The 21,865-nt window shown below is 40.3% G+C and overlaps 2 protein-coding genes across 4 annotated transcripts in view; both read right to left on the bottom strand.

Annotated features, from left to right (window-relative positions):
- Positions 1–8,455, bottom strand: part of LOC139121599 (uncharacterized) — an 8,500-nt gene extending 45 nt beyond the window's left edge. The window contains exons 1-7 of the mRNA XM_070686643.1: positions 6,037–8,455; positions 4,483–5,047; positions 3,856–3,990; positions 2,982–3,095; positions 2,749–2,862; positions 1,030–1,152; positions 1–224 (exon numbers count right to left, since the gene is read on the bottom strand). The exon at positions 1–224 is cut by the window's left edge and continues 45 nt beyond it. Coding sequence (XP_070542744.1) covers positions 1–224; positions 1,030–1,152; positions 2,749–2,862; positions 2,982–3,095; positions 3,856–3,985 — 705 coding nt within the window. The 5' untranslated portion in view covers positions 3,986–3,990; positions 4,483–5,047; positions 6,037–8,455. The remainder of the gene's footprint in view (positions 225–1,029; positions 1,153–2,748; positions 2,863–2,981; positions 3,096–3,855; positions 3,991–4,482; positions 5,048–6,036) is intronic.
- A 24-nt stretch (positions 8,456–8,479) lies between these two features.
- On the bottom strand, positions 8,480–21,852 carry LOC139121596 (uncharacterized). 3 transcript variants are annotated; one of them, XM_070686642.1, is made up of 9 exons: positions 20,992–21,852; positions 20,267–20,419; positions 19,944–20,052; positions 19,280–19,376; positions 18,490–18,723; positions 14,463–14,600; positions 11,880–12,310; positions 10,963–11,204; positions 8,480–8,669 (listed from the first exon to the last, which is right to left on the bottom strand). In XM_070686642.1, the coding sequence occupies exons 1-5, from the start codon at positions 20,996–20,998 to the stop codon at positions 18,643–18,645; spliced, it is 447 nt and encodes a 148-aa protein (XP_070542743.1). In that variant the 5' UTR covers positions 20,999–21,852; the 3' UTR covers positions 8,480–8,669; positions 10,963–11,204; positions 11,880–12,310; positions 14,463–14,600; positions 18,490–18,642. The 3 variants fall into 3 exon arrangements, with proteins under 3 accessions (XP_070542743.1, XP_070542741.1, XP_070542742.1); XM_070686640.1 differs by lacking the exon at positions 14,463–14,600 and having other exon boundaries at positions 20,992–21,851; XM_070686641.1 differs by lacking the exons at positions 8,480–8,669; positions 14,463–14,600 and having other exon boundaries at positions 9,739–11,204; positions 20,992–21,851.
- Positions 21,853–21,865: the final 13 nt, after the last annotated feature.

Below are 21,865 nucleotides of genomic sequence, written 5' to 3'. Positions count from 1 at the left end.
AAAGAGTTCAAGGAAGACGATGAACAACAGCAGAGGTTTGTAAGGTGATATTGTATAATTACCGAAACATTCTTTCTGGCCAATACTGAATGGAGTGCTGTTTTTTGTAGGCGGTTGCGATGGACCTTGATGCCTCTGATGCTTGTGACTTTCATCAGAATAACCAGATGCGGTCCCAGAAAAACGTTGGGTTGACAATGAGCCGATTGAGCCTACCAATAATCCTGAAAGTAAAAGAACGTTAATACATGAATTAAACCATACGTATATGTTGGGCGGGGTAGGTCTGACCTTTAACAAAGGAAGTAAAAAAGTACGGGCTCAATTGGGCCATGATATAGATGCTGCAAAAACTCACCATGACTATGTTTCACGTCGGTGCCCTCAAAGCTAAAAAATTAATGACATGGAAATGAGAATATATCGCATTGATTCTCGTCAATGTAACATGAATATAAAATCAGGGAAATGTACAGCTGTGGGAAGCATTCATACCTATTTTTTTCGTGCACACATTTTTTATTCTACAGAACAATTTTGTTTCTTCGTGAAATTCAAAGGACGTAAAATTTGCACTTTATGCTGACTTTCGTATATGTTGTGTATAAAGTCATTTTCCAAACCGACTTGACGACAATCCGTGGCCCTGTGCGCTTCGATATCGATTTGTATGTCACTCGTACAAACAGATCATACATTAATGTGTATTACGTTAAAAATCTTTACTACTTGGTTATTATTCATTAATAACTTATAATTGTTTACCAAATGAACCGTTGCCCTAAAAATGGTTGAATTCGGATGAATATGGAGGAGGTTCCCTCTCCTCTTAAACCTTTGGGGCTTACGAATACTTTGCCCCTCCCCAATTTCACTATTGATGAGCTACAATCGTTACCGCGGTTCGTAATATAAGAACAATGACTGATTATTAACACTTTCCATATGTGTGGTCACTTTCAAGTATTGCAGACACAGTATCCCACAGTCTATTGTCTATAAGAAACTAAATCCGGAGCTTGAACTCACCAACGCCTTTCCTAGACTTGTGCTTTGAGTTGACTTTTTCCTTCCCATTTGATTTCTGATTTGTTTGTCCAGATGACAGAATCCGGTCATTACGATATGCATAATCTTGACTCGAAGGAGAACCTTAAAGTTAACAAACAAATATGCGAATAAATATATACATGTAAATAAATAAATAAATAAATAAGACTATATACGGCCGTGCCCTTAAGTGGTGTTCTCGCTAATGTGTTTGAACTGAGACGGTGGCTCCCAATGTTTATTGTGAGGTAAAGTTCATAACCGTTGTTGATTGGTTGCAGGGCATACTAGTGTACACATGTTGGGTGACATTGTAAATGTCTCTTGCAATAACAACTTAGCTCTTCTGGTTTTTCTCTCTCACAACTCATTTGTAAGTTCAATACTCACACATTATGATTGATCCCCTTTTCCTCCACGATCAATCTGTCACAATGCTGTTGCTTTCACAAACTCACACTCACTGTATTAAACTCGCACTCGACTGTGCAAAACTTCCATGCACATGGATGCTCGTCCTTCAAAGTTCCACAACCTGTAACGACTGCACACAACAACGCTGCAACACACAAACATACTAAAATTCATTCAAAACATTTCATCTTACCCAGTGTTTGAAACTCATGCAAAATCGCTACTGGCCAAGCGGGCCAGTGACTTATAAAATTCACTGGCCCGAAAGGAAATCAACTGGTCCTGGGCATAATACGGAATTTTTACTTGAAGGGAAATACAGGGGCCCTGCTGTAGGTGGCTCAATATTCAAATACCTGTACATCTTTCTCGCTACTGATATTCACCCGCGAGGCGAGGTTCATCAAAACAATGCTGCCATTTTGACTAAACGAAATCTCGAACCTACCCCAACGTGACCCCAACGTGTAACAAATGGAAGATGTTGAGTAGCGCCAACAACCTCGCAAGTCGCGAGAAATGCGTAGCTGTAAAGGCTTTCGCTAAGTAATTTCACCGTTCGATCTTTTGAGATTTTACCTGCCAATTTTTTCCTAAATTTTGCGGTTTGATTACTTGAGAATTTAACAGAATAGGGTAAGAGTATTAAAAATTGCTGACCCCTTCTTTATTTAGAGCAGGACACTCGGGTCTGCTTCTTTCACAACTTACTGGCCCGGCATGAAAACAGCTGGTCTGGGGCTAGCGGGTTAGCGTGAATTTCGAACGCTGATCTTACCATCTGGTAAAACTATAGAGCCGCTGGGTCACTTTTGATATTCCATGTCTATTGTCTGGCTATATAACGTTGAAATTCTAGTTCATATAACACTTTTGTGTCACTTCATGCTTAATGATCACTGAGAATTTAGTCAGACTGTTTTCCGAACCAGAAGGGTCTCAGTAATCATGCGCAAAGGTTGTGATCTTGAGGGGGAGAAGAATGCATCAATGTCACGTTTGCAATCGATTTTTAAAATTGGAAACTGATGACACTGCTTGGTTTGCAAGACGTCAGATATCTAATAATAGGCTTTTTTTCCAAAATAAAAAATCCTCCGATTTTACCAATGTTTGTTTCAGGCATTTCGACAGAAAGCTTATTCACATTATTAAATTAAGTTATTTGGAAATGTCTGTTATATACCAGCTGATAGGGATATATGTGACCACCAGAGACTTAAACAATCCTTGAAATTTGTGTGATGCAATCTACTGTCTTCTAGAAACAGCAAATTAACTTACCGGGGTGTTTCCGTGGACTTCTACGGAGCTCCACTTGGTTTGCGAAGAATTTAGAACACTTTTGTTTTGATGTCCCCAGTCTATTGTCGTCATTTGATTGTTTGAATGATAATGCTGTACAAAAGTAAAACAAAAACATTAATTTATCTTATAGGGTGACCCCTGTTTTTTAAATGACACATATCAGTACTAATACATTAAAGCTAGGATTAATCTCATCAACTTCAACATACCGGAATGCTTCCGTGGACTACGACGTAACTCTCTACGATTAAGGGAATCATTCTTTCGATATTGTTTCGATAGCTCCACTCCGATGTCTCTGTTCGGTCTTAGAGATGATGATCCTGTAACATGATCATGATTTTGTATTAGAATACAGTTACTAAACTATCAAAGTGTGAAATGCTTTATCTATTGAAATCATGGAAAGAACAATATTTTATATGTTCAAATATGACCCGAGATATGACACCAAAAGGACAATTCCCATTTCAAGTAATTTAATGGTTTTTTTTTTTTTGCGGGACTAGGTTGCTCATATAAGCCAAAATGACAATGACTGTATAGTAACTGGGCAATTAATATAAATTATAAAGTAAAAATATAAAAAAGTAATGAAGCATAATTGAAAATTCCTAATAAAACAAATCTTAGAAGTTACAAAGAGATTAAATTACAGATACTCGAAGGTGGTGCTACATGCAGGGGTTAGTTATAAGTTTTAAGATGGCCGCCCTTTAAATTAACATGCATTTTCAGGATTTTAGATTCCGGGTCAAATTTACTTTCGACCTTCAGCAAAACTTGCAAAAATTTTATTTAACTTTGACTGATCATCTGTAGTGGGTACGCCTCTTCAGTTAACTGTTTATCATGGCAACTAACCGTTGCCTCTCTACTTAATGACGTTGCTTCAAGAGCAATGAAAAGTTTTATAGGTATAGAGTTGTGAAGATGTTAACCTATGATCTCTGAGAGAGCATATTCTGTGACTTTTTCTGTTCATCTTGTAATCACAAAATAGTTCCAATTGTGTTTTACATGTATGCTCTCTCTCTCTCTCTCTCTCTCTCTCTTCTTGATACGTTAATCAAAGAAACATACTGCCTGTTCCAAAGGCCGCTTGTAGTAATGGTTCCCCGCTTTCCATTTCCACATCGTTATTTTCAGAACTGTTTGCATTTACATCTTCATCATCCTCCAACGGAGAGTGCCCATTATTTTCCGATAACATTATATCTAATACAAAGAAAAATAATCAATCACAAATGTGACGTGCCAAACATTTTCATACTTTTTTCTTAATTTAAACCAAGAAATTGATGTTATTTGCCCAGGTTAACTTTAAAAATGTGTTTACCCAATGGATTTGAGATTCCAGAAGAGATGGCTTATTGACGTTAGGGTGTCAAAATATAATATTAATCCATGTAAGGTAAGGACTATACATTCAATATATTTTTCAATTGCAGTATACATGGTCTGAGAGAAAATTTCTCCATCTCGTTGGCTTCTTATACACTCCACTGGCAACACCGTACTAACCAATTCCACTGATCAAAAGTTAGAGATTGCTATTTAAATATTATAGTTTGCAAAAGACAACTTTCTGATCTTTTCTTCTTGGGGTAATGAACATCTCGCACATGGATATGCAGAGCGCCTGGTTTGTATTTCAACAAGAAAACTTGAAATTAGAACCCTTCTCTTACCTCTCATTTGAAAACTCACCTTGGAATGAAATATCATCGAGCGATTTTCCTTGGCATGATCCGATCTGTCCCTTGTCGATGGCTAGTAAAGTTTAGCAACTTTTGTCATTTCTATTGTGGACTCTTGAAGTCGATAGAAATTTTATGGACTGCTACTGAGTGGCCTAAATGGTCTGACAGCCACGATAATTGCATGTCATTTAGGTTTAAAATCTGAGACACAGTTGCGATATACTTTCTCATTTTGGTGGATGTTATTAAATTAGGTTTGCGTAGCCCAACTTCTCTTGCTATTTCTCGCAAACAGTCACACGCTCGAATATGTGAAGTCTTAGTGTTCTGTCTCCCAAAGAAGTATGTATTTTGCTCATGAATGCCTGCCATTTCACGTTGATCACAGAGGATTTGCATTGCTTGTTTGCAGTCTTCGGGTATCATCGCAGCAACCTTCCTCCCCCTTTTGCCGCGGGTATGAATCATGTCAAGCGTATTAAGCAGGTGTTTTTTCCATCGCTGATAACGTTGTGTGTACTTCGTTCATTGAGTCTTTTTTCCAATCGGGTCTCTCAATGTAGGCAGACAACCTAGCAAGAGTAAACTTTACGTCAGTATCACAGACACTTAGAACACATTTGCTATGTTACCTAGAAATGCACTACATATTTTACGATCTTTCTCAAAGGCACATCAATAGATTCACCTCAATACGTGTATGAATACGATGTTTCAGATATTATGCTTTTCAATTCACAAGATAAAAATTATGTCAAACGCTTCAGCTGCAGTACCGTCTGAGGCGAAAAACGTACCTCTCTTCTGATTTCGCCATTGTGTTGAAATGTGCGTTTTTCCCTCTTCATGAAAATAAATACTTGCAAGGAATCTCCATATCAATAATAATCGTGAGCTGTTTCCGTAGTGGAAGGTAGTGACAACAAAAAATAATCGTTTACATTCCTTTCAACCCGTATTTCAACATGTATTCTCTTGCTATTTCGCTCGATAAAGTGATGGAAGTCAAAATGAGCGACATATGACAAATGATTGATTGCCCGGTTGCGTGTTCTGACCAATCAACACTCTAATATAACCATTTTTTACTAGGTGGAGGTTTTCATTATGCCTACTTAACCGAAAAGGGATATATATTTTGGGAGTTATGTGAAGATGTTCTGTTTACGAGCTTTCCCGTATTAGTTGCAATGACTTTGACAGTCTCGTTTTCATGAACAGGAAGATTATTAGGCAACGTAGAACGCAGAAGACTACCGTAATACCATATTACTTACATACACATTAATAATATCCTTCCTTATAGATAGTAAGAAAGTTCGTGGCCACTAAAATTAGAGATAATTTAAAAACGTTGCATAAAGAACCACTAAACCAGTAAGATATATGAGTTTCTCACTTCTTTCTATCAAACACATGGCAGAATAGACAAGAGAATTCTTTGAGGCAATTTCTGCACTCACACGTTAATAAACGCAATACTGCTTCTAGTACACGTCAAAGGACACACTACAAGTGTCTGTGTTACAGGTATTGTGCTATTGTCCAGTAAAATACTCACGGCAATTGTTCCATCTCGCCCGTTCGCCGCCTATTGAACACCACCATTCGGGTTAGTACCAGAGATTGTAATCTTCTATAACTCTTTGGATTTGCTTGTGATGTCATCTCCTTAACACACTCTGCAATGTTTGCTTCGAGGAAGGACACCAATTTCTTTATATCACCCGTTTCTGGTAAATGATCGCCTTTGTTGTATTTTCGGGACGACATTTCGGCCTGTGCAGATGCCGCTACCTTTTCATGCCACTCTGTAGAGTATAATTCTAAGAACTTCTTACTATCACGCTCTGCTTCTATGTCTCCCTTTCGAATCGCCAAAGCTCTTTTTAATTCAGCAAGCCTTTTGATATTATAGCCCAACTTCAGAGATAATGACGGTTTTATATTGGTGCCCTGAGAAACTGTGTCTTTTGCAGTGTCTTGTCTATGACCGCTGGTTAGTAGCACTGCTTCTACCATATCATCGAAAAATTCTGGACGCAGAAATCCTTCCATATCATTAACATCAGAATTCAGCTTCTTCAGGTTTTTTAGCAACTTTCCGGATTCTCTCATTTTTTGCGAAACATAGTACTTGCGTTTGTTACTGTCAACGCCACAGCACTTTTGAAGCCAATTTTCTCCAAGACGACAAATGAGAGAGTCTCCTTTTGCTGTTTCAGTTATATCGTCTGTTTTCATGCCACTTAATATTTTGTTTAAGGCACTACTTACTGAGGAATCCTTCTTACAAAGGATGTCGCTTTCGTATTTTAAATCGGCAGAGCTTTTTATCTCGTTTTCGTCTTTTCTTGGGCAGACGCAGTAGTACCTTGTGTGTTTACGGAGATCATCTTTGTGATAAAAGCCCAGACAAGCGGGGCATGGGCCGTAGGCTTTAATGTCAATGATCTTCGTTGGCCGTCGAACTAAAATGAGCTCTCCGCGACCTTCTGCCTTTACTCGTTGGTTATGGTAAAAGTTCCCCCTGTTTCTTAGCAAGTCTAGTCCTACGCATCTGTCCGAAGAATTTATAGGCCGTGAAGCGATTTTTGCGACATCGATTTCTTTTTTATGTACTGTGAATAAATGCTTGCTTATTTTTGTAACAAGCTTTCCACAGTAAAGGCAGGCTTGGTGTTTATTATAGATTCTCTGTCTCACAGCTCTACTGCCAGATTTTCTTTGCCGGTCATTGGAGCTATGTTTCACTTTTGGAAAGAAGATTCCATCGGCCATGTCAGCGCGTTCCACACTATTTTCACGTCTACGGGCCTTCGATGAATTATCGTTTCCTTGTAGTGCAGCTCGTCTCTCTTTCTCAAATTTAGGAGAATGTGAAGAGTGCTTTTGTTGATGAAGGGAATTCTCACCAGGTCCGCATTGAGTAGATTTCGATGTAGAACATTTAATGCCTTTTGATACGTTATTCATGTCTTCATAATTATTATCATACACGGGATTATCATTACCATCATAATCATCAGCATCACTGCAATCATTGCACCTGTTGGATGTACCCCCACGACCATCATTGTCATCATCGCCATCACCATCATAAACACCGTGTATGCTGTCCTCTTCCTCTTCCTCTTCCTCTTCCTCCTCTTCCTCATCCTCTCTCTCTCACCCCCCCTCCTCATCATTATCACCATTACCATGACCATCGTCGCCGCCACATCGTACCTTTCCATCTTCAAGATTTGTTTCCTCACTATCATTATCATCAATGTCTTCTCTGCTGCAGTTCCTTTCACTGTCGGTTGGGGAATAATCTATACTGCCCTCTGGAGAGTCATATCCTTGTGTTTCGCAATTGCTTGAATGATTACCTACATCTCCGTGACTTGGTGTAATTTTGTGTGCATTTTTATTCTCCTTATTGCTTTTTTCACATCTATCATCACCCTCCCCACTTTCATGTATACAAATGTCCCGTTCTTTGATGTTCTTACTGTCTAATTTTCTTGCTGAGATAGTATTTTCCGTGTCTTTTACACCTGCTGATGACTTTTGGTAATCCAGTGCAAAAATATCTGAAAAACATGAACTGCTGGTCTCACTTTCATCTCCAGATACTTGAAGAATGTCTTCATAGTCTTTTTGGTAGTTGAGGAAACCGAAGGGATCGTTGGTATATCGTCTGACAAATCACTGCTCTCACAGCTGCTGTCAGTGAAACTATATACATCTGATTTTGGCAGCTGAAACGTCGGGTCTTCATCGGATTCTGAGCTTAAAGAGATGGTATCATGTTCTGATCCGGGGCTGATGTCGGATTCATCTAAAGTATGAATTGAATTTTCACTCACGGGGTTGTTTTTATCTGAAGTCGAAGGACTGTGGGTTTTGAAAGTTTCGTTCAATTTTCCGCGATCGCATCCATATCCTTCATTATTATCGATCGTACTTTGAGCAACTTGAAGTCCTCTCTCGTCAGGAGCGATACTCTTCGGTTTGAACGACACGACAATCTTTGTCGTTCTTTAATTTCTTTAATTTTACTATCGGGGTCATTTTTGTTAGTTGTTTCTCCTCGACCTTCGCAAAGACCTTGCTCATCGTCGGAGTTGACACATCTGGACATGCATTGTCTTGCCAATCGTCAAAGACATTTGTCTTTGAACCAGCCTGAAATACTTCTGTATAAACCTGAAAGTGACACAAGCATGCTCCAAAATTATAGAATGTGAAAATAGGACACATGAATTCAATTAGCCAGTTTTAATGAATAGATGCCCAAAGTGAACAGGTCGTATATGCAACTTTGAGCAGTAACTGTATTTACTTTGATAATTTTGACAATATTTGTGAACGTAGCCTTGTATGTCACAGTATTTTCAAATGTACATAGCAAGGTTTGTCAACTTTGAATTGGTCAACGTACGCCATTTGTGATTATTTTGCTAGCTGTAGTTATTAATACAGATTTATGTGAATAAATAAAGCTACATCAATACATTGGAGGTTGGATTACCCATCAGACTTTTCATATATACATTATTGTTTTTTTTTCAACCAACAAACTGCCCGTAAAATGTTATCAGTAGACATAACAGACCTCATCTTTTTACATTAAAGAGTCAAGTTCTTTATTATGTTGCATGAATTTCATGATCGAAGAGCTGTATAACAACATTGTTGTTATCACTGAAAAAATACTACTACATTATTTGATTTGGCCTTCAACTCACACCTTTAATGACTCGTATTATTGTGCTCTACATAAAATCAACTACGACCATTCAAAATAAAAATAAACCAATGGATCATGCAATTACCCCTTATACCATGTGATCTATTATATTTGCATCGTAAACAAAATTGCACAAAAAGTGACTCCAAATTCTCCTAAGACTGACAAACACTCGTGTAACTTCAATTCCACAAAACACAACCCTATTCGAAAATCAGACATCCTTGCTAAATACCGTCATTATCATCTCTCAATAAGTTTTGACTAACAATGCTGACTTTTGTTACACACTTCACTTCCAACGTTTGCCCCTACAATAATACAACTGTAGTAATTCCAACGAGCCATCATATCAAATTTCAGAGCAATCAGCTCAACATTTTCAGAGAAGAGGTTAATTATCAGTGTTCTCCTAGGATCAAGGGCAAGCATGTCGGATTTTGCATAAAATTACATAATTAATTTGCATACATTAACATATATTTAAATACATACACACACAAAAACAGTCACTGCAAATTGTAGTCATTTAATATGCCTTTTATTTCACTTACACTCTGCTGCATGAACATACATATCAGGGGCACCATGAACTGCAATAAATTCATACAAGAGTCCAACTTCAGTTGTAAAAATTCAACTCGTACTCTCCTTGCATGGAGAAACATTTGCGATGAAACATTGCGTCACTTGTTTAAGAAATTATACAGAGCAACGAAGCCACACAATCAGGGCTGTGTACCCCAGCGAGTTTTTGAGCACATATAACACGTTACGGTCACGGTCCAAATGAATAGAGGAACTGTTACGGTTTACCATAACAGAAAATTCAGACGTATTTACACGGATGATCGTCACCAAAATCATGAAACACCTGTCGTTTTAATAACTTGCCTCCTTAGCGAACCTGAAACGAGACCTGAACTTGAAAACAGCGCGAAACGCTCAAAGCCCACACATCGACCGCCATCTTGGAAATCGCCCGACCTGTTTACGTCACATGGCACAGTAGACATCATTTCGCGACCAAAAAGTTAATCCAAACTTTTGCTCTGATACTTTCACCGTTTGTCTCAACAACAAGAACAGAAAAATAATTAAAATACAAATTTACATTCGCAATGCTGCCATGGAGATTTCATGTAGACTAACCGTCATCAGGTATAGACGCCTTATAAACCTTTTTTGAGGGTCGCTATTTTGACCGATAGCTTTGACCACCAGCATTTTCACGGCGTCGACGTCACTGTAAATGCCCCCACGATAAACGGCCATTAACACGGCGCTCAACCAACATGATCAAAGTCACGGCCACACCGATGTGCTGCTCGTCCGGTGTTTTTCAACACCTATGTACGTGTCAATTGATTAATGTAGGCTCGTCAATTGACACGAAAAAGTCTATTCAGGACTAAAAACGATGTTGATAAGGCTAGTTTTGGCAGATGTCCCAATGAATACACTGAGCTGTCAAATGGGGCTGTCAATCAAGGGTGTTGGGAAAAATCTGAAGCGTCACGGCATTGTAGCAAGCGTCACGGCAATCAAGGCAAGCGTCACGGAGACGTGATGCTTGAAGGGCCTAGGGAGAACACTGATTATTGACGGACGAAATGCGCGCGGACAGATGATGAACGGATTGACAGATGGATGGACATCGCTCACAGCGAAGTTAAAGACAGGAAATTTTATGAAAGTGTATGTAAAGCCAAGATCAAATCTTTTTTCACAAACGAGGCATGTACTTACTTCAATTAATTTACCATGGCTGAGTTTGACCTTCTTGATGATTGACTCCGTGCTAATCGTATCAGTGTATGGTTTACGACCGCGGCCTTTCAAATAGAGTAGATGGTATTTTCCGTTCGAACCCTGCTCATACCACTGAACGCAAGCGGAATCTTCAGCAACCTGAAGAATTTTTCCAAGCCAACACACGCCGTCTTCGCCGTTCACTTGAACAACATTCCCAGGTTGAAAAGTGTCTCGACCTTGAAAAAAACAACCGTTTCAAATAAGGGACTAGACATAAATTACAGGGGGGTGGGCCGGTGTTTTTCAAAAACCACTGCATAAAAATTAGTACCCTTAAAAAGTTCTTGCACAAAAATTAGTGACCCTCCCCCTTATCCGTGCACTGAAATAGGTGACCCTCCCCTGTTACTCAAAGCATTTCAAGTAAAAAAAAACGTTCTGAGTACCAAATGAAATCTGTTGGTTCCCTGAAACATGATAATATAAGTATATATATACATGGCCTAAACATATATGTGCACAGTCAGTATTGTTATTGTTGAAATTTGCATTTCATTCCATTCAAGACACGAATTCCTTTGTCAACCAAAATACGCCCATAGGCAGCAAGACATGTAAACCACTGGAAATTTCGACAAGAAATTGAAGCAGATACACAGCATCAAAATACTGGAAAATGGCAACAAGGTCAAGCTGATGTGCTCTCCTATGATCAAACTTAGTCCCCAGAAGTTTCTTGACCAATAGGCTGTTGTTCTCCTTCCATATCTTGAGAGAAGGACTGGCTGTAACTGTACAAGTGGGTCATCTACCAGGTCATCATCTTCACTTTTGTCTGCCTGATTACTGTCACTATCAGATGAGTTACCAACTTCAGCCAAAATGATATCACTGTCTGTGTCACCACTCACAGAATTCATTTCCACAGAGATGCTGTCATTATCACTGTCAGTGTCTTCACTGCCACCTCTGTTATTCCTGACCTCAGGTACTATGACAGACTGCACAAGACTTTGAGCGATATGGGCATTTATTAGTCTGAGTTTGTCCTTTTTCTTTAACTTCTTTACATTACCAAGATTATGTTCCAGAATATATTTGTTCAGTACTCCCACTTTTAGTGACTTTAATTGTCCTGCTTCATAAAATTGTTTCCAGTCTATATCTCCATATGATTTTTCTAGATTTTCTGCAGCCTGTCTCAGGTTCTGTGCTCTTCTTTTCTCCCTCATAGTTTTTAGGTACTGTAAGTGTTCTATGTACCTCCTGCCAAGATCTTCCTTTACTATGTACTTGTTTCCAAATGATATTATTGCATCACTTCTTTCAGTTGAGATTTCACCTGTCCAACAAAAATAAAAAAGACCTTGTGATGTACATATGTGAATTGCAATATTCACATAACAGATAGTTCAAAAACTTTTATATTATTATAATTTGCTAAAAAACACTTCCACTAAGTGAGACTGGTTTAACTGAAATCCGACATGATGCACTGTAATCACAAATATCAAATGCATATGTCAGAGTGAATGTGAAGTTTTCAAAACTTCAGTCCAATTGAAACCAACACTTATCCTAAAGAAACATTCAAGTATTTTATATAATTGATGTTTAAACTTAAACTAATTTCTGTCCTATAATTACCTAAATGTTTGTACTTATAGGACTTCTTCCCTAACTGCTCTCTAACCGCAGATAAGATCTTTAAATCTCGCCTCAAACCCCCCTTGGTCTATGAATAATTACCCACGATACACCAGTTTTAATCTGCAGCATATTGTGAACTCACTAGCACACTGCAATATCAACCTTTCCTGAAGGTGAAAGCCATCCAGAAAAAAGGGGTAATAAATCAAAAATTACCATGAGAAAATAACAACCAATGGAAATTACACCCACGGCAAATAAAAATACACACAAAACTGTGGGGAGGAAGTGCGGGAGCAAACAGGTACAGGTAATTATATGACAGAAATTAGTTTAAGTTTAAACATCGATTCTGTCACCAATTACCTACATGTACCTGTTTGTACTTATAGGACAAACAACAGAATTCCACAGACCTTAGGAGGCTGGGACAAATTATTTGCCTGAAACTACCTGTTGACTGACTGACAGCGGGCCAAGAGAATATAAACCCTCTAATTCCGAGGCCATGTCACGTAAATAAAAACTGATGAAGGAATTAGCTGACCGCCAAGTTCCTGCAAGAATGACTTCATCTGCAGGCACTCCAGTTGATACAGCCCATGATGTTGACAGGGCTCTAACCTCATGAGCGGTCACATTTGAAAGTCGTAAATTAGTAGAAGAACTTTCCGAATATGCCCAGCGTACAGCTGCAACTATCCACTTCGATATGTCGGCAGCTGAGCAATCTGTTTTAGGAGACGGGGGAATAGGTAGAAACAGTCTAGTTCTACCTGCTCGAAAATGCTCAGTCCATTTTAAGTACCAGCGGAGGGCACGGACTGGGCACAAAACTCTCTCCTGTGGTTCAGGGCCTGTGAGTGTGTCAAGTGCTTTGATGTTCTCGCTAAGAGCCGGCAGCCGGCGAAAATAGCCGTCTGGCAAGTCAAAAATGCACGTGACCTGCCGGCTGGTGTCACACTAGTAAAGTACTATATGTCGCATTTTCACTGAAGCCTTGCCCGTATGTCTGAAATAACAGAGAAAACGACGTTAAACTTGCCAAAATGTCCCGATAAAACTCGTACGTCGTACTTCCGTAAACACATACAATCTAGAAATGCATCACGTACTACGTACTAATCAGATTAAGCGTTCTTACTCACTCTTTTCAATGCATAGAAATTTACATAGAACAAGATCTCACCACGACGTAATCATTGCAGTGATTGGCCAATTTTGTTTCGCGCCCTCTAGCATGTTCTGAGCGGGTCATAGATCATGAGGTCAAGGTGAATTTTCTCAAACAACAAACGCAATGGCGCATCTGAAGGACGAGTGCGAGCGATCGGAAGTGTCAAAAAGAAATCTAACGATATTCAGCAGTACTTCACGAAAAAAACAAAAATTAGACAAAGGTAAACGTAAGTGAATCATGCGTTCTTAAAATGTACCAAGCGAATTTTTGTATTTGCTGATTGTACCGGGTATAATGTCGAGCTGATGCCATCAACAAGACAACATCGTGATCGTGCCGGACGATGCACGAACGATCAACGAATTTCGTTCACTCCGACGGCATCGTTTTAAGGCTGTCGTAAAACGAATTTTCATAAACTTGTCATGTGCTCGGCATTCTGTTTTATTTCCTGTACTTTATGGTGCTGGCAACAACAAAATAAACGGTAGCTAGCCCTGCGTACGATGCTGTGTGTTCCGCTACAGCTAATCGCCCCGCTCACCACAGCCCTGCAAAGACCCGTACGCAGGGTCGGTGACTTCAAATCCATTTTGGGACTTGACGTAAAAAGCCAAATTACTGCCGAAATTCAGCGTTCTTGGGCCCAAGTATCCCTGCCTACCTCAGCTACTCGATCGCTTCCAAAAATGCCAGTCTTTTATTCACTTCTCGTAAATAACCGTCCATGTCGGCAACTCTCTCGCTAGCCCTGCGTACGATGCTGTGTGTTAGCTGTAGCATCCATCGACGGTTATGATTACTGATAAAGGTACACAAAAAATGAGAAATGAGATGCTAAAAACCTTACTTTTCATACAATTTAACAACATCTTTGGTAATCAATTGTAAAGAAAATCAGGTGCTCAAGTGTCACCAAATAAGCACAATCACACATAGTCACCCCTTCCCAAACCCTCGCCCCGCTCGGCCGCTCCGCTCCCTCGCTCTTCATCAGCCACCTGTTATTTTATTTCTGCCGCCTGAAATAAAACTTAGAGATAACCCTGTGATAACAGGCTGCGCTACTGAATCCAGTGCTTGGTTCTTGGCCAAGACACCTGGTCTAGTGCGCAAAACAGCTTCCGTTTTGCTAATAGCCAGCAAGCCCTCGTCCATGCCAAAAGCGTGAATTTCACTTCTGTGTCTACCAGACGCCAGGGCTATAAGAAACACAGTCTTATATGTTAGAGCCTTAAGGCTATTAGTATGTAGCGGTTCAAACGGGGGCTCCTGCAGAGCCCGCAACACCAGTGACAAACTCCACTGAGGGACCAATTTTCTTCTCGCTGGTCTCTCAATCATGAAGTTTCTGATCATAGCAGAGATAGAACTATTATGACCAAAGTCCTCACCTCCTAAGCCTTTAATGGTAGCTGAAATGGCAGTACGACAAACAGCAATCGTACTGGGAGAAAATTCTTTGTCTCTAAAGAGGAAAAGAAAAAACTCTGCTAACTGTTCTACAGAGGCTTTGATTGGAGTAATCTTCCGTTCACCACGCCAATCACAGAACTTCCGCCATTTGTCTTCATAGGTTGCCAGAGTACTGGCTCGCTGTGGTCTGGCGATAATGGCGGCAGTTGCCTTGGAAAAGCCTCTCTCAATGAGGGCTTGCTCGACAACTTGAACGCGTGAAGGTGGAACACGCTTGGTTCCGGGTGAGTTAGAAGTGTCCCCTGGGATAACAGATCTTCTCTTTGAGGCAGTTTCAAAGGGAAATCTATTATCAGATCTAATAGTATCGGAAACCAAGGCCTTTTCGGCCACAATGGGGCTATTAGAGTTATGATTGTCCTCTCCTCTGCTAACTGCTTGAGTACTAGTGGTAGAAGTGGTAGAGGGGGAAACGCGTATGCTGTTATGTTCTCCCAAGACATTGATAGGGCGTCCACTCCTACTGCTCTCAGCCTCTGTGATCCAGTATCGGTGACACAAAGAGTGGGAGCTTGCGATTTTTGAATGACGCAAATAGGTCTATCATTGGAGTTCCCCAAATTGCAAATATCTGGTTCACAATGGTCTGAGGTAGTGCCCACTCTGTCGGTTGCACTAAGCAGTTCCACGATAGGGCATCCGCTATGTGGTTTCGTTTGCCTGGCAGATGCTGGGCTTGGAGACGAAGCGCTGAAGAGCTAAGAAAACGGCTTGCAGCCCCAACCAGTTAATGTACCTCCTGCCCTCGGCCACTGTCCACTGACCTGCATACAGATCGTCCAGATGTGACCCAATCCTGTGGTAGACGCATCTGTAAAAAGGAACTTGTCGGGCCTGACAGTTTTCAGCGAAACACCCCGCTGTAAATTTTCTGTGTCCTCCCACCATAGTAGGTGGTAACGCAGGGCAGGTCTGATAGGGATCGGATATGTTATGGCATGCCGATTTGGCCGCCACATTGACAGGAGGTACAGCTGAATTGGGCGTAAACGAAGTTGAGCCCATGGGACGATGACTATCATGGACACCATCGTCCCGATTATGCCTAATAATATTCTGGCAGGGACTGATGGCTGTGGGAGAATATCACGTATTAGAGACAGGAGTCTGTCTGTGCGATCTCGAGTCGGTGATACTATGCCTCTGTCTGAGTGCAGTCTCATCCCCACAAAAACCATGTCCTGCGACGGTGTCAGAGACGATTTCTCCAGACTTGGTATGAAACCGAGGCGGAGAAGAGTGTTCCAGGTCAACAAGAGATGCTCCAAGAGAATTTCCTTGGCCTTGTTGGGAAGAAGCCAGTCGTCTAAGTAAGGGTGGATTTTGACTGACTGCCTGTGTAGGAAAGCAACCACTGCAAGTACTACTCTGGTGAAAACGCGTGGTGCCGTTGCCAACCCGAAGGGTAGAGCCGTGTACTCGTAAACTAGTCCGTTTACTATAAAACGGAAGTACCGGCGAAAATCCTCGTGGATTGCAATATGAAAATATGCATCCTTCAAATCGATCGAAATTAGCCAATCGACTTGTTCTATAGCAGCTAGGATCGACCGATTTGTCTCCATCCGAAAGGAATCTACCTTTAAGAAACGATTGAGGTATGTAAGGTTTAGGATTGGCCTCCACCCTCCTGTCTTTTTTGGCACAAGAAACAGGTGGTTGTAAAACCCTGGACCCTCCAGGGATGGGTTTACACGTCTTATTACATTTTTGGACACCAACTCTTGAACTGCTTCAGTGAGGTGCGGGGTCTGTGTTGTGTTGAGGGGGCGAAACTGTACTGGCGTACAAGCCGGGGGGGGGGGGGGGGATGAGTGAACTCTGGCTTGTAACCCTCCTTTACTATATTCAATACCCAAAGGTCGTCTGTTATGGCTTCCCACTTTGGGCCAAATTGACAGAAAGGCCCTCCCACTGGAATGTCCGGTGATGGTAAGGACGGGAGGGGAGGGAGCCCGTCAGGATTGCTGGTTGGGGTGACCCATTCCCCCAGGAGTAGAAGAGGGGAAAAGTTTCTTAGCTTTACCCCGATTTGATTTGTTAAAAGGCCGAGCACACGATTTCTGTGACTGTGGGCATGCTTTGGCCCCTGTGGCTCCACCCTTAAATTTGTTTGTGGGTTTTGACACGTTAGTAGCTTTTGAACCACTCACTCTCTGTTTATTCCTTTCAAATAAACAAGCATTATTTTGGCACTCCTGGGTAGCCTGTTTGGCCAGGTCTGGTAAAGTGCCAGCAAACAAGTTCTTCGGGGAGAAAGGTGCTAATCTAGCCTTCCCGTTTAATTCATCAGACAACTGAACGGAGTGGCGACTCAAAAATGCGTCACGTTCAATAAGATGTAAGGCCACATGATTTCGGACAGCAAACTCAGAGAGATGAATCACTGAATTAGCGAGTGCCCTGAGAGACTGCTTAGCTTTATCAGGGAGGTGCAAAGCTTGCAATTCACGCACAGTTACATGTAACCCCAAAAGCCAGTCAATATATGATGCTGCATAGATGGTCATATTAACTGTGTCACCCAGCTGGCGAAACATTGGCATATCAATCGGAATGGTCTTAAAAGACGATGACTGATTATCCACAGTAGAGGCGTCTTTATCCAAATGCGGGAGTCCCCGGAAAAAAGAGAGGCATGAGTCTTATAATATTTATTTTTTAAACTAGACCTTGCCCATGGATACTTGCCAATTGGTAAAGGGTTAGAATCTTGTACTTCTCCTGTTACTTCTCTCCTAACTTTTTCGAGGTTTGAAGTGATAACTCGAGAAATGGGTAATGACCTGTGAGCAACCTGCTTCTCTGGGCCATTAGACAGTTCCGAAGCAGTGACTGACTCAATCTGAGCAGGTGCCTGAGGCTTAGAACAGTCACTACCAAAAGCTTCATATACCCAGGAAATGCACTGTGCAAAATTTGATTCCCTAGGTTTAGCTTGTGATTCTGCTATGCTAACCTGGTCCTCTGGCAAATGGGAATCATGTTCCGGTGCCTTAGCTATAGTCTTGCTAATGACTGATTGCGTGGTAATATTATCCGACTGATAACCCTCCAACTCAACTCATCAGAAGTCACACTAGCAATTCCAATAAACTGTAATCAGTGTGACTGCTAAATTATTTTGTCTGTAATTTGACCTTTAATGTTGATAAACTTTTGCATTCACAAACACAAGACCACATATACATGTCAGAGAACAATATTTTTCTCACCTTAACTGTTCAATCAGACACTCTGCATCCTTTATTAGCTCTTCAACAGACAAACCATCAAGTCTTTCATTATCAGCGGTATGGTTTTCTCTCCATCTCTCAACAGCTTGAGTCAACTGACAACACAGCCACCTAAGTCTTTTATGTTCATAATCATGAAATACAGTCTTGATCTGATGTAACACAGGCAACATCATCCTTCACGGTTGTATTTATAGATGATAGGAAGACTGACTGTTAAAAGTGCAGGATGGAAACAGATGTCAAGAAAAAATACTAAAAAAACATCAAAGACATTGCACTGACTTTTTTTTGCAGAACTGACACCTACAAAGTTTTACCTGATGATAAATACAAAGCTATCTTATGTAAACATCTTTTAATGTTGATTTGAATCTTTGGGAAAATGAAACACTCAGATACTTTATGAATTTATAGTTAAAGCCTCAGTAACTGCTAACTGGACTATACTACCCAATCTTCAAAGATACATTTTGTATTCTCATAATTAAATAATATAACCTCTGAAAATGTTCCCATTTCAATCACTGGCTGGATCTATAAAATTCAACCATTTATGCATACTTACTTGCTGGTGGCGGTGGCCATATTTGGCTTGCAAGCCAAAAATTATTTCTTTGTTAAAATCCAGGTTGTTTTGCAAATCCTAAGTCTTTCATGGTCACCCCCATTGGAAAGGATTTTTGAATAAGCTACATTTGATTTAAAAATATTTTGTTCAAAATGATATCACAAGATACATGTACAGCTAATAGAGCTTTAAACATACCTTTGAAGTTAAACAAGGAGTCATGGATTTGTGCACAAAATGTTGTTGATTGCTTGCATGCTGACATTCAGGTTCAAATAGGCCAGGTAATTCTCTCCTATTTATGAAATACAGGAAAAGAAAAATTTATTTAAACCAAGCAGAAAAATCCTACAAAAGAAAAGAATACAAGTAAATATACAAAAGTGGGATATGTGCATTTATAGGATGCACATAACGGAATATTAGGTTGGTCAAACTTCAAATTTAGTCAGCAGCATATCTGAACTAGCCACAGATGTCATTAAAAGGCCACTATCAACCTCTTTGCAATTTTTTTTGTGTAGTTTTGTTCTACATCCAACTTGACCCTAAGATATAAATATACTGTTCATAAACATAACCTGTTTTAAGTGTTTATGTGTGATGGCCATTCCACTGTACACAAAAAAATGACTGACAAGAAATTGCAGTGAATACACAAAACAAAATTTGTGAAAAAACGCAAAAAGTTACAGGTACTGTGTGGAGCTTCGATGAGATGATGCTGCTCTATAACATTTTCATGAGGTTGTGACATACACAGCTGACAGTAGCTGATCTCAGCCTTTGTCAGATCTGTGATGAGAAATCATAGTGCAGTAATTTTTTGTGATACTAACATATTACATGTACCGTATCTTACCTTAGCATCATGTAGTCAGAGGCCCACACACTTCCACTGCTGCCGATAAAATATTTTGGTCGAGTGACAACAACTGTTTGGTCTTGTTGACATATTACTTCTTTGCTTTCTACAAAGAACAATTTGAATACAATGTAAACAAAGAAAACTTATGTCTGATCAATCACTAGGGTATTTATGGAATTTGAACCAGTCTACCGTACAATAACGTAGCATGGAAGTACAACCTCATTATCCCTGTGACTGTGTGTGATTTTTTATTGCAGTGAAAAGCATTTTTAATACAGGTACTAGGGGATATACATGTATGTTATGAAGCATACCTTCTACGATGACAGTTTTTCCAGTCATGAAGCGAAATGAAGCAGGAGTAATATGTACTTCTGGAGTGCTAAAATCATATTGGGGCAGTTTCTTCTGTTTCTCTTGGTTAGCAACATCATAGATCACTCCAGTCTTGACATCTCTTGCGCCAACTGCATGAAGTTGAGGAAAATAAACAGTGTAAGGAATACAAATTATTTACCAAATAATGATCAAGTGTGCCTTCGCACAAAAGGGACTTCATGAAACATTTGAGTCAATTGAAAAATTTGAGAAATTTACTTGAGTCACAATGTATAATAGCGTTGATCGTGATTTCGGGTTTGTTACTAAATATAGCTGCACGCGCGCAACTTTCGGACAAATAAGCAGAAATTCGGACAAATTTTGTCGTTGTATGCGCGGCTGTTGTTGCAGCTTGTAGTCTCAGTCATCAATTCATACGAATAAGTGTGACGCTAAATAGCCTTTGTAACACTCGCAGGTTTTATTTTTGTCATTTGTGCTGAAAATGCAGACAAATGTTTATTTATGCATATTAATGAGAGAGAACAGTGACGTCATTTGCGATCAGCGCTATTTCATATTCATCTGAAAATGTTCTTGCGTCACAGAGAATATTCATGAGTCATGGCATGCCAAATAGGCTTTGAGGGCACACTGATGGTAAATTACAATTATGAAAGTAGTTAGCACATTAATGGCAATGACAAATCTAACTTACCATGCATCACTTAGACTCTCGCCAGTCGCTTGTACTGCTTGGTCTCGCGTAGCTTCCGGTATTTAGAGCTGGTACAAGCTACATTATTTTCTTCTGCAAGCCAGTTTCTCATTCTATCACCTGTGTACAACTTCAGCCTATCATAATGAACTATTTTTGGTATTGCTCGTGGACCTTTCTGAATTCTGTACAACACGTCTGAAAGTTTGTTGAGTACTATGTATGGACCTTCCCATACTGGTCTTAGCTTGACTGACATACCTTTCTTTCTTTTGTTATTCAACACCCAAACAAAATCCCCTCGTTTTAGTGGTTTCCATAGCAACCTCGTGCCTTCGGCACTCGACCTCGCGCCTTCGGCGCTCGATCGCCTACGTTGGATTGCTACCGCACTCAATAAAGTGACTCCGGTCAAAAGAAGGCACGAGGACTGTCGACAGTCTATGCATCACTGTGCTAGAGCGTAAATAGGCATTGTCATCCATGCTAGTCACCAAACTATTGCCTTGAAATGAATCATTGAACATCATTCTCTTGACACTTTTCACATGTGCTCTCTGGTAATGTGTTGATTCTGATGCATGAAGTTCTGTCTTTGGTGGCTTCTTGGCACAAAAGAGTGGTTTTCCAATGTGTACCCTGGCTTGTTTTCCCATGGATGTCCAACAACGCTTCGAGCTTCTCTTCACAATCTCCCGGTTTACAAATCTGCCGAGACGTACGTACACAAGACGTTCCTTGACGTGATTCTGTTCTCAGTTCGCTCCTTTTTTGGGAGAATGAAACTTTTGGAGCTGATTTTATGCACCTTTCTTCACACTCTGTCATGTCGTTCACGCTAGTTGCCTCGGAGGCAGCCATGTTCATTTTCTCA

Source organism: Ptychodera flava, chromosome 21 (assembly GCF_041260155.1).
Source record: "Ptychodera flava strain L36383 chromosome 21, AS_Pfla_20210202, whole genome shotgun sequence".
In the NCBI taxonomy this organism is placed as follows: domain Eukaryota; kingdom Metazoa; phylum Hemichordata; class Enteropneusta; family Ptychoderidae; genus Ptychodera; species Ptychodera flava.
The sequence above is the reverse complement of the archived record's forward strand: the minus strand, read 5'-3'. Positions and strand labels throughout refer to the sequence as shown.